This window comes from Xiphophorus maculatus, chromosome 12 (assembly GCF_002775205.1).
Source record: "Xiphophorus maculatus strain JP 163 A chromosome 12, X_maculatus-5.0-male, whole genome shotgun sequence".
Lineage (NCBI taxonomy): Eukaryota > Metazoa > Chordata > Actinopteri > Cyprinodontiformes > Poeciliidae > Xiphophorus > Xiphophorus maculatus.
Window position 1 is genome coordinate 21119995 of NC_036454.1, and position 12521 is coordinate 21132515.

General features: G+C 42.7%; 1 protein-coding gene across 2 annotated transcripts; it reads left to right on the top strand.

Annotated features, from left to right (window-relative positions):
* Nucleotides 1-60: 60 nt before the first annotated feature.
* On the top strand, nucleotides 61-9749 carry nr2f1 (nuclear receptor subfamily 2 group F member 1). 2 transcript variants are annotated; one of them, XM_005803499.3, is made up of 3 exons: nucleotides 61-1356; nucleotides 2734-3261; nucleotides 7029-9749. In XM_005803499.3, the coding sequence occupies exons 1-3, from the start codon at nucleotides 924-926 to the stop codon at nucleotides 7301-7303; spliced, it is 1236 nt and encodes a 411-aa protein (XP_005803556.1). In that variant the 5' UTR covers nucleotides 61-923; the 3' UTR covers nucleotides 7304-9749. The 2 variants fall into 2 exon arrangements, with proteins under 2 accessions (XP_005803556.1, XP_023199014.1); XM_023343246.1 differs by having other exon boundaries at nucleotides 2737-3261.
* Nucleotides 9750-12521: the final 2772 nt, after the last annotated feature.

The window sequence follows — 12521 nt, forward strand, 5'->3', positions numbered from 1 at the left end:
TCTGGCCAGTCAGTCCTCTTTGATTATCAGTCTCCAGCAGCCCCTCTCTTGGCTCCTTGACATGAGCACCATATAAGGCGCAGCGATCTCCATAGAAACGTGTCAGTTTCAATAGTAGTGTCAAAGTTCACTATATACAGACATTCGCGCAGATCCCCCGTTTCGGAAACATTGCTCTGCTGGTCCTCTCGTTTAAGCGCATTCATTTTTTGGGGGTCTCTCCTTCTTCTTCTTCTTCTTGCATATCCTATTAGTACTAGTTGGTGTTTTTCCTCTTTTTCTTTTTTTTCCTCAATCTTTTTTCTCTTCGTATCTCCGTTCTTCCTCGCTGGAGAGAGGTGAAACTATACATGGGTACTTCATTCGGCGACGCGGTTCTCCTTCGCAGCTGGGCGAGATGATGAGGTTTATTTAAGAATATAGATGTAAAAAGCCCAGCTCTTCAGTTTTTTTCCTCCTCCTCCTCATATACGACGAAGACGGGAGTGTAAAGGAGCAAGGGGAAGAAAGGAGAAAGGAATTTATCTCCGCAGCACTTTGGATCGCGTCTTTCCAGCGAAAAGGTTTTGGTTTTTTTTTTTTTTTTTACTCGCTCCTGCCTTTCTTTTGTGGCTATTTTTTAAAAATCTGACTGCAATTTTTACGTCTGGACTCGGGTTTTCCTACAAGATTAGGGATTCCTGAATGGCTGACTGCAATTTACCTTGGAACTGGCCTCCCGATACTTGCATATCCTGATCGGGTGCCTCCTGATTTTTGAATGTATTGATCGTGTTTGCTCCCCTTCTTACCCCCCATATGAGATTGCGTGCTCCGATTTGACTTTGCACTGTCCCGTCTTTTGAGATTTTTTTCCCCTCCTCCTCTACGCTCCATAAACATCGGCGATCATTTCGCTTTACAGCACTTTCCGGGGCCGAGATATGGCAATGGTAGTTAGCGTCTGGCGAGATCCGCAGGAAGACGTGGCCGGAGGACCTCCGAGCGGCCCCAACCCAGCAGCTCAGCCGGCGAGGGAGCAGCAGCAGGCGGCGTCGGCGGCGCCGCACACTCCGCAGACCCCCAGTCAGCCGGGACCGCCGTCCACGCCGGGGACCGCTGGGGACAAGGGGAGCCAGAATTCCGGACAGAGCCAGCAGCATATTGAATGTGTGGTTTGCGGGGACAAATCGAGCGGCAAACACTACGGCCAGTTCACCTGCGAGGGATGCAAAAGTTTCTTCAAGAGGAGTGTACGCAGGAACTTAACGTACTCATGTCGTGCCAATAGGAACTGTCCCATTGACCAGCACCATCGAAACCAGTGCCAATACTGCCGGCTGAAGAAGTGCTTAAAAGTGGGGATGCGGCGGGAAGGTGAATATATGTTTTAAAGCCCCACTCACGATTACGCATCCTAGTATAGCAGCAGCAGTGCGAGGGCTGCCATGTTGCATTAAGGTCACAGGCTTTATAGCTGGGCATATACCTACTACAGCAGACTCCATCCTTGTTTTGTTTTTTATTTATGTATATTTTTTTTCGAGATGTTTGCATGAGTGGTTTGTGTTTTCGTCTTTTGCGTGAGGGAGTGAAAGGCCAGTGCAGCCACGGCAGTTACATGCTTGTGATTGCAAGTCGCCTGAACAAAGCGGCTGCTCTTATTAACCTCCTTTTTAAAAAAAATGTTGTTTTGTTTTTTCTTGCAGTCTAAACTGCATTGTCTTCTTGCAAATCTATATTACATAGAGATAAACAGTAGAATAGTGAGTGTGTTTGTGTAATTGCGAGCATTTATGTCAGCCTCTGAGTGTGTGTGTGTGTGTGTGTGTGTGTGTGTATGTGTTTTGAGTGTGTGTGAGGCTAATAGTCCCATTTCTTACGGTCCCTTAAGTAATCTTACTAATTTATAATTGCACAACAGGATTTATAAGTGGAAGGTGTGTGTATGACTGTAAAAAATGAGTACACAGCAAAGCCACTTCTCTGTGCTGACTAGACAGCTCAGACACACTGAATCACGTCGTTCAAGTTTTTCATGCCTCATTGTTTTTGCTTGCTTTGCATTAGAGGCCATGAAACTTTCCTTTCTGTGACAAGTGTTTGGCTTTTCCCAAATTGATGAGGACACCCTCCCACGTTTAAGTTGCATGTTATTCGACGTGCACACCTCGATTCCCTGTGTATTAATAATTTATTTGAAATATTACGCACTAGCTAAATTCCCTCCTTATTCCCAGCTGACCTCTTGACTCAGACAAAACGTGGAATTATGGGTGAATTTAATAACAATTGTCCAACACATTTAGGACCTGATTGCCTTCAATTAGCAATTGTTCAAATAACCTAAATTCATGAATTATAAATAAATAGAACGTAGACGATTAAGCCTTAGAATATTCATAATAGCCTAGTTGTTCTAAGTGAAAACATGGACGTGTTGTGTGTGTGTGTGTGTGTGTGTGTGTGAATAAATGTATTTGCGCATGCACAGGAGCCAGCTGTAAAGCCTGTATCCTTAAATTACAAATTCAGGGTGTAGATCGAGTGATACAACACATCTGTTTCCATGAAATATCTGTGTTGCTGATGAGATTTTTTGCTTTAAAATCTGATTATTGTTTTAAACGCGTACTGTTTTGCTTTTTTTTTTTTTTAATTGCATGCTATTTTTGATGAAAAGAAGCACCACTAGTGGACAATGTTTATCAGTCCTGGATGCACATTTCCTCTTTTTCTCTTTCTTTTTGTCAGCGGTTCAGCGAGGCAGAATGCCTCCAACCCAACCCAACCCAGGCCAGTACGCGCTGACGAACGGGGACCCCCTGAACGGCCACTGCTATCTGTCCGGATACATCTCGTTACTGCTGCGGGCTGAGCCTTACCCGACCTCCCGGTACGGGAGCCAGTGCATGCAGCCCAACAACATCATGGGCATCGAGAACATCTGCGAGCTGGCGGCTCGCTTACTTTTCAGCGCCGTGGAGTGGGCGAGGAACATCCCCTTCTTCCCTGACCTGCAGATCACCGACCAGGTGTCCCTTCTCCGGCTGACGTGGAGCGAGTTGTTTGTGCTTAACGCGGCTCAGTGCTCCATGCCTCTTCATGTGGCCCCTCTGCTCGCCGCGGCAGGCCTGCACGCCTCGCCGATGTCTGCGGACCGCGTCGTGGCTTTCATGGACCACATCCGGATCTTCCAGGAGCAAGTGGAGAAGCTCAAGACCCTGCACGTAGACTCGGCGGAGTACAGCTGCCTCAAAGCCATCGTGCTTTTCACATCAGGTGGGTTCTCCACATCATCGCCCCACAGACGCACACGCACGCACTAAAACGCAGATGGACGTGTTTATAAAGAGACGAGGCCTGGTTCTGGTACTCACACGCATGCAGAAGCCCGGTTGCATCAGGAATATGGCTGTCAGGCAGCAGCTTAGTGCTAGAGATGTTTGTGTGGCCGATGAAAGAGCCATTTTGTCAACAGCTTGCTTGATATCCACTGACATGCATTCCCATGTCAGCTGTAGCCGCAGCATAAGACGTGTAAACAAACCCAGATTGAGTAAGTGTATCAAGTTTTTAAGTTGAAAGCCCATTTAAATCTGAGATTAGGTGCAATCGAAAAAATTGAATATATAATTTTTGGTGGGGTCTAGACAATACCCCCCCCCCTCCCCGCCCCCCCGAACATGTCTGAACCGAAGCCGAGCCTGGCCGGGTTCACATACGCGTTTTAGAACAGGTGTCAAATAATTGAGCGTAAAGATGAAATAGTCTCTGTCAGTGGGTGATTTATGACAGCTGATGCGTTTATGAGCGTGGCTGCGTGCTTTTATCCGTGTTTTTTTCGTGCGCAAACACATGTCTTCGGGGGCAGGAAATAATCCCTAACAGACTGAGATCAAAAAAGAAAGACGAAGAAGAAGTCTGATGGAAGTTGACTCGCACATGAGTGCACATGGAGCTGCACTTAATAACACAAGTTATTAGTAGATTAATCTTAGCTGACCCATTAATTTTCTTACTTACTGAGGATAGTTTCTGCGTCGCGCAGCTTTGAAAAGTAATCAGCGGCACTTTTCAAAAGTAACCTACATTGTTGATAGCTTAATTGATGCCTGGTTGGGGTATGGGGTCCCTAAATGTCCCTATTTACTCTGAGCTGCATAATTTGGATGCTACTTCGGAATTAGTTGTGTGCGCCTGGTGCTTTTGAGGGCCTGTTATATGTGGTGATGAAGGAGGAAGGAAGATGAGCGTCTAAGCTACTTCCAGAGTTTGCTTAAAGTTTTGACCTAACTTCTATCCCCTTTGGAAAGAAACTGATGCAAGAATTACATAAACTTTCGCTGGACACTATCGTGATGAATACTTTGTTTTACTTTCTAAAATTTGAGTTAATCGTAAATTAATTGTCTTTTCCAATATTCCAATATAGACTCCCTTTCTGCAAATTTAAAAAGTTTTAAGTGAAACTTAATTGTCTTAAGAATAAACAAACACATTAAGCCTACTTTATATTATATTATATTATATTATATTATATTATATTATATTATATTATATTATATTATATTATATTATATTATATTATATTATATTATATTATAAAACCCCATCATTTTACACAGTTTTAAAAATAGCACAGCTTGTTCATAATTAGCTGCGTTTAATTTGGAGCCAAATGATTCCAACTTTTTTTTTTTTTTTTTTTGCCAACTAAGCTTCCAAATTGAAATTTAGACATGTCATTATTCTCTAAACGACTTGTAGCATTCAGGTTTTGTATTTTATAGACATGTCTTTTGTCACGGTAATTTTTCAATATTTTATTTATTTATTATTGGTTCTAGACAGTGTAGGCTAATTAATATCCAACATGTTCAGTTTGAAGTCAATTCCGACGCCTGTAATTCGTAATTCCAATTTAAGTGTCAGTCTTGCTGTGATCTACAGTTTTTTTCAGGGACATTTTTTTGCTTTGTTTACATTTAGCTTGACCATCTTGCAATTATAACCATTTGCAGAAGAAAAAAAAGCAAACAGAAATCCAGCTCAGATTACCCCAGAGAAACAGCACACACACACACACACACACACACACACACACACACACACACACACACACACACACACACACACACACACACACACACACACGCCTACACACACACACACACACACACACACACCTTCCTCCCCCCCTCCAAACACACACACACACACACTCACGTACACGCACACTAAGACATCGCCGTCCCCCATGTTTTCTAACAGATCATTTAGTTAGTGTGATGGGCTACAAAACTGGTGTACCCTATAGAAAGTCACGTGGCGCTTTGCCAGTTTCAGTGTGGATTTGTATGCCTTTAATAACACAGCAGCCTTGTCAGCATTTGATGCATAAATAAGGGGTGGTCAGGGTAAACTACTTCTCCCCCACAAATCTGGAGCATTGTTTCGCGTCAACTCCTCGCGCAGCAGCGCGTGTGTGCGCGCACCGTGGTGCTGAGTTCTACAGAACTGGTCGTTTGGATCTGGAGGCTATCCTTCCCAGCCCATTGAGGCTTGTGGGGTGCATTGACAGCGAGGCCTCGTGGAGAGCTGTGGGGTGTCTTTAACCAGCCTTCTCCCCAAGGCATGCGTTCAGCTGCAATGCTTTGAACTTTCTTGCCCGTCTTACTTTGAAAATTCGCATTAAAACCTTGCATGTTTTGCGTCAAATATAATTAATTTAAACAGCATCGATCGGTGCCGGTTTTGAACAGACACTCGGAACAATTTGCATACACGAGGGCTCTGAGTGGCCGGATTGAGGTCACAGTAAATCACAGCAAGATCTCTGTGTTGCCCTCGGGTTCACGAGGTTATTGTGTCTAGGCCATAGTGAGTTATAGTGAGAAATTAAGAATGGCCCTAAAAAGCCTCTGTTTAGCCGCTTATAGTGTTGAGTGCCTGGAAGCTGAAGCTGCCTTTCATGTGCAGTTTCTACAAAAGCAGCGCTCAATACAAAAACAGCTTCTGAGAAGTCTTCTTGTGGGACCATGTATGCCAGCGGTTACACCACTTTATAAGCTTGGCTTGAGTGAAAAAACACATCTCTTTTTACAGCAGAGGGAAAACGTGTAACACACCAACAAGGCTTGCATCCCTTTTGTCTGTCCTGAAGAGAAGCGTGGCTACCGAAGCCACTAAGCGAGTCTCGCCATGCGCTTTTAGACATTTTCACGTCGCTTCTGAGCGCCACTGTTTCCTTCAGCCTCGTCTAATAAATGTGATTGCTTTCAGCGGGCCTGTCCTATAGGCTACAACGGGGGAAGAAAAAAAAAACAGGCCAAGAGTGGTCTTTAGAGAGAAGAGCCGGCGAAATCACTTAACAGCTTACTGCGGAGTAATTAGGTCACATTACATCCAGTGTAATTTCAGATTCATCAGTACCGTTTATGTTGCCCTTACACTTAAATCCCCTGAGTTCAGACATAAAGAGCAGCGGCCTTTGGGCCTGCGTGTAGCCTACCTTCTTCTTCTTCTTCGTTTTTTTATATATTATTATCGCTTTTGGGTCTGTACAGGCCTGCAACGCTGACATTTTCACCTCTAATTTCTCGCTGATTGCCCTTCACTGGACTGTGCATCCAGTATATTGCAGCAGCATGCTCCCCTTGCTTGTGCTGTATGACAGACAGTGTGATGAAGCATGTTTGGGCAGCCTTGTTTGTCCATATTGTCAATAACACGTAATGATAACCAAAGCGCTTTTACGCGACTGAAACTGGGTGCGTCCGGGGAAAACAAAAAACGGCAGTCATCACAAAATATCCACCTGGAAAGTATTGTTGTCTAATTTTTGTGTACTATTTAATAAATAATCGTGATAACAAAAATAGAAGGCCTTTGCTGAACTCAGATGCACTTACTTTAGATCTGACATAATGAGCTTTTTTTTTCACTTTCAGTCCTGGTTTTTGGATCTTTTCTTCACATATTCCGTCTTATGGTTTAGTCCGCTGTGAATATACTAACCACAGCGTGTGTTTTTTATGTTTCTTTAGACGCTTGCGGCCTGTCAGACGCCGCTCACATCGAGAGCCTTCAAGAGAAGTCGCAGTGCGCCCTAGAGGAGTACGTCAGGAGCCAGTACCCCAACCAACCCAGCCGCTTTGGCAAGCTCCTGCTGCGGCTGCCCTCTCTACGCACCGTCTCCTCCTCGGTAATCGAGCAGCTGTTCTTCGTCCGCTTGGTAGGTAAAACTCCTATTGAAACCCTCATCAGGGATATGCTATTATCCGGGAGCAGCTTCAACTGGCCTTACATGTCCATCCAATGATCCTTATATGACAAAACAAAACAGAGAGGAGGAGGAAGGGGAAAAAAGGACCAAATTTCTGCACCCCTCATCCTCCTTCAAGAAGACTATATATAGGACCTTTTTTTCTGAGAAACTTTGCGGAAGACATTACTTTTTTTCTGTCTTCTGGGACTTCGATGGAATACATTATGTACAGAAAAATATTGGAACTGGACTTTGCGCCTGTGTAAATCCGCACCGTCATCTTCAAGAACAATACTCTCCATTTTGTAAAATACTAGTCTTTATTTTCTTTTTTTCTTTTTTTTTTTTGTAAAAAAATACAAATAAAATGAAAAACATCATATGCGCAGTAAGAAAAAAAAATGAATCAAGACTTAGCGGGAAAATAATGTTTCCAAGCAATTATAAGAATTGTCCTGTGTCTATGTACCTCTCTGTTTTGTATTTTTTCTGGTTCTAAACCAGGGTTTCTGTGATTCTATACTAATAATTTTTTGATATAACCTTTTGCTTCTTATAATGAGTGCGATATATGTTGTCGAAGCTATGTTCTCCAAGAATTAAAAATTGAAGTGAGAATTTAAAAGAATAAAAAAAACAAACAAGACAAATAAAATGAATTTAGACGAATAAGAAACAGTCTAATCGCTGTGACAATATCAACACTGATGGTTGAACTTTTTATTTTATTCTTTTTTTATTTTATCTTATTTTATTTTATTTTTGACTTCCCCCTTCTCCCATGCTCCCAACTGATACGATGGACCTGCAGCAGAAGCAGCAAAACGAAACTGACCTCCAGGACGTTTTTACTGACATTTTTACTCCGTCTGGGGCGCATCCCTCCCCCCTCCACCCTTCTCCCCTTCATTCCTTTCCCCGGACCACGAGCGTGTGTGGAGTCGATCATCAGTCAAAAGAACAAACGGAGAGACATGAAATCAAAAAGCACTTTTAATATATCATTTCAAATACATTTTGTTTGTTTCGTCTTGAAGATTTTTGTTGTTTCTTGAATTTTATTGGTTGTTGCCTTCAATTTTGCTTACTCCATGATGCAGCTTTTTAATTTTTTTTTTTATTATTATTTTATTTTTATTTTATTTGTTTTGGACAGAATGGTCGGCTGATGAAGTTGTGTGATGGTGACTGTACTATTAAAAAAGAAATAGGCAACGATGTCTCACTCTCAAGCATTTTCCTGGGGATCAAATGTTTATTATTATTATTATTAATAATAATAATAATATTTTTTTATTTAACCAGTCAGAGGGAATCTGTTGTTTTTATGTGTGCTTGTACAACAGTTCCTGAAACCTACTTGTGAAAACAAATTGTTACACGGGATTAAAGGGGGATAATAATTACACAATAGAAGCACATATTACATTTGGAAAGAGCCATGACATAACTGACAGTGCGAGTACAAAGAGGAAGGAGACAATACTGGCCTGTGAGCGCATTAATGTTTAATATTTTTCCCAGACAGCGAGGGAAGCCTCTAACACAGAGCCACCTCTATAACCTTCCCCCTGTGGCTTAATCAAGGTGATTCTCTGCAAACCAACACCCACCTCTCTCCTCCACTTACTCTCGCCTAAAATAAAAAAGGAAAAAAAAAGAAAAACTCTGCCCTGATAACGCATTGCATGCTCTGTATTGACGTGGGCGTCATTTGGCAAAAAAAAAAAAGGGTTAGGGGGGGCCCCCGCTGCAAAGCTGCTGTGATATGCGTGATCAATCTGGAAAATGTATTTTACAGCATGTAAGCCAGTCGATAGGAACACCGAGTGTGATGCATTGTGTGGGAATAGAGAGGGAGGCAAAGAGGGAGCGAACGACAGAGACACACACAGAGAGAGAGAGACAGAGAGAGAGTGCTGAGACAAACGAGAGAAGAAGCGTGTTAGTAGAAAGTCAAGTGTATGACGGTGTGCGTGTGAGTGTGTGTGACAGGATAAAAAAAAAAAAAAAAAGATGTGGCCTTGGTTTGCTTGATACAGTCAGAGTGTAATGAGTCCATCGATAGTGTGTGAGATGGGTTACGCACTGTCACTGCCCTTGCTTTGGTCTATTTCTTGTTTTTGTCTCCATTTACGCCCTAAATGACAGAAGGGAAACCTGGTTTATCACCGCTCCTTGCATTTAAATCACAGTGTAAGGCGTGATAAAATATGATAAAACAAAAATGATGGCATAAAATATGGCGCATAGGCTTGACATTTCTCAAGTCGTCATGAAATGAGCTGCCTGTGTCTTTTTTTTTCCCCCAAATCTTTCTCTTGTGGTTTTGGCAGTGATCAGGGACAGCAGAGCAGGGATGTGATATTTGTTAGCCTGTTTAATTATCAGCCGTGTGTTGTGAGTGTAACTCTCGTTTATAGGTTATTTTTGCACTGCTTATGTCATCAAGAAACTTTTAAGGTGTCACTGCCTGTAATAAAGGAAGGATGTGGCTCCAGGTTGTCCTCTGATGCTCTCTCTCATTATTTGTGAGACCACGTAACAACGTAAGCCTTAATGTGGGTTGCATCCGCCTATAGTAACAGTAAAAGCAACAAAAAAAGTAACTTTTTTATTTTATTTTACAGTTTTTCGCAGTTTTTCCTTGGTGTGGAGGTGATCATCCTCTCCACGACCTTTAGGTCAGGCGGAAGTTAGCGAAGAAGAAGCTGACGGAGTATTTCACACATTATCTTGCAGACTGAATCATCGAAGCTTAATCGAAACAAAAAAGGACAGTAAAAGACAACAAAAATGTTTAGTGGCATTTCAACTGAAATTGACTTAACTGGTGCTTTATTATTATTATTATTATTATTATTATTATTATTATTATTATTATTATTATTATTTAAACTTTAACTTATTTTCAGTATTTTTGTGTGAAGAACTCAGAGGATTTTAATAGGTGACATTCTGGAGGTCTAAATAATTATGTTTTACGTTGGCCATTACACTCCCTTTTTTTCAGATGTTGTTTTTTGTTGTTGTTTTTTTAGGTCCGGACTTAAATAGAGGGTTTGTAGGCTTATTAAACGTAGCTTTCAGCTGCTTGTCTCCACATAATGTATTCAGAATCCCCTCCAGAGTAACTATCTTTTATCCTCTCGCTGAGAGCATTCTGTTCTACAATTGTTACACTGCAGGCTATATAAAGCGCCGGTTAAAAAAAAAACACATGAAAATGGTGGCATGTGTTCCTAATTAACGTTTCAGTATAGGCAATCTGAGAGAAACACATGAGGACTCCGGGAATAAAGTGCTTATTCCTGTTGAGGTTCTTTGGATATTGTGATAGAGGCTTAATCTCTTGTATTATGTAATATTTCAAATGCTAAAATAATGACTTTTTGTCGTTTGCTTATTTTTTTTTTAATTGTCATTATATGTAACAATATTAGCTACTATCAATTAAACGATTTATCCCTTAATGGGAGAAGAAAGAGAAATAACTGCACTGTCAAGTTAACTGCGGTGGGTAAAGGGAGATGGATATGAGGAAACGCCGGTCACCAAAGTATTACAGCGAAATGAGTTAAATAATCATTTACCTTTGTCTGGTTTCATTCATCAAACCACAAGTGGAGGACTCCCGACACGGGTGGGGGCTATTTGTTTGCTTTTACACAAGCAGCTGGGTGCGATTTCACGTTTGAGATATCTGTCTGAAAGCGAAGCATTTATTATCCCAAGTTGTCAGTGAGCCCTATTTCTCTTGAACCCCTCAATGCGAACCGGCGTTGCCGCGTTCTGCAGCAGTAGGGAAAGGAAGAAGAAAAACGTCCTATTTGGCGTCACACGTCACTAGTTTTCACTTAGAAGAAATAGCAGCAGCAGCAGCAGCAGCTCGGTCACATTTGACAAATACGGCTGTTTGAGACAATAACACTTTCCAAATAGCCGAGGCTCCCGCTTATATGAACGAATGGGAGCCCCCCTCTGAAGTGTGACGCGGTTTATTTCTCATATCGTCTCGTGCGTAATAAAAAAAAAAGAAAAAAGAAAAAGAAAAGAATGACAACAAGTGCTCTCGCCATATAGCTCATTCATCCACCCTGGCTTTCCAAGATGGCTAGGAACTGATGGCCAAATTTACATAGACGTAGCCTATGCAGAGATGTGTGCCACATCTCAGCATCCAGACCCAGCTTCTTGTTGCACGGGCTCTATATTCAGTCGGTGGCATAGATCAGTCCGCAGACCACACAGGCAACCTTTAAGCCATGGATCAAATCCAGCCCTTCTGGAGCTGCGAATGTAACACAAGGGGACGCCTCCCTGCTTATACGCGCACACGCCCGACTGTTGGAACAGCGTGAAAGGCGCATGTAATGTATGTTTGCGTGCGCCCGTGCGTATCCACAAACCGTACGTAAGCGTATGTGCTGAGGGAGAGCGGAGGGTGGAGGGGGGAGAGAGAGAGAGACAGAGAGAGAGAGAGAGAGAGAGAGAGATGATTGTGAGAAAGCCCGGATCGCTGTGTAAGCGGATCTCTTTGTGTTGATTTAGGAAGACGTTTGCTGTATATAACGTTCAAGGCTGATAATATCATTGCCTGGCCAGATAAATAAAGCATTGGCCAAAACCATCGGGTCAGCTATCGATCCGCTTTTTCTCCCGGAGCGAGCGAGAAGGCGGGGTGGACAGGAGGAGGGGAGGAGGAAAGAAGAGGAGGGGGAGAAAGGGAAAGAGAGAGAGAGAGAGAGAGAGAGACCCCACTCATTAGCATTCCACAGCCATGGACTAAACGCTGACAACTAACAGAGATATCCAGCTCTACACCACTGCATAACCCCCCCACCCCCCACCCCCCTTTGTCTCTCCCCACCCGGCCCTTCATTTCCAGCGGACAGATCTCTCGTCACAGCCAGCGCATTTTTATTTATGCCCTCTTCACTCCTTTTTGCACGAATGGACCCTTGCACAAGAGAGAGAGAAAGGAGGGGAGAAAAAGCCTGTAGTAAAGTAAGGCAGAGAAAGTGGGGTGGGGGGTGGATTGGGGGGGGGGGGGGGGTGATGTTGTAAAAGCTGTGCAGAAGTGACAGCGCTAAGCGCACCGGCTTTGCTTGAGAGAGATACAATTGTGTGTGACGTGACAAAATAGAAGTGGGAGACGTTTTAAATTGCGACCCGAGACTTGGATATTTGAGACTGAAAAATAAAGTCTGTGATTAACTAATGTTTTATTTAAAGAATGGAAGGATTTTGAATTTATTTATTTATTTATTTA

Bases quoted from the DNA above. Each gene is read 5' to 3' on its own strand.
- nr2f1 (XM_005803499.3), top strand. From the start codon at position 924: ATGGCAATGGTAGTTAGCGTCTGGCGAGATCCGCAGGAAGACGTGGCC. The intron at 1,357-2,733 runs GTGAATATATGT...TCTTTTTGTCAG, and splicing joins AGTGGGGATGCGGCGGGAAG to CGGTTCAGCGAGGCAGAATG. The intron at 3,262-7,028 runs GTGGGTTCTCCA...ATGTTTCTTTAG, and splicing joins CATCGTGCTTTTCACATCAG to ACGCTTGCGGCCTGTCAGAC.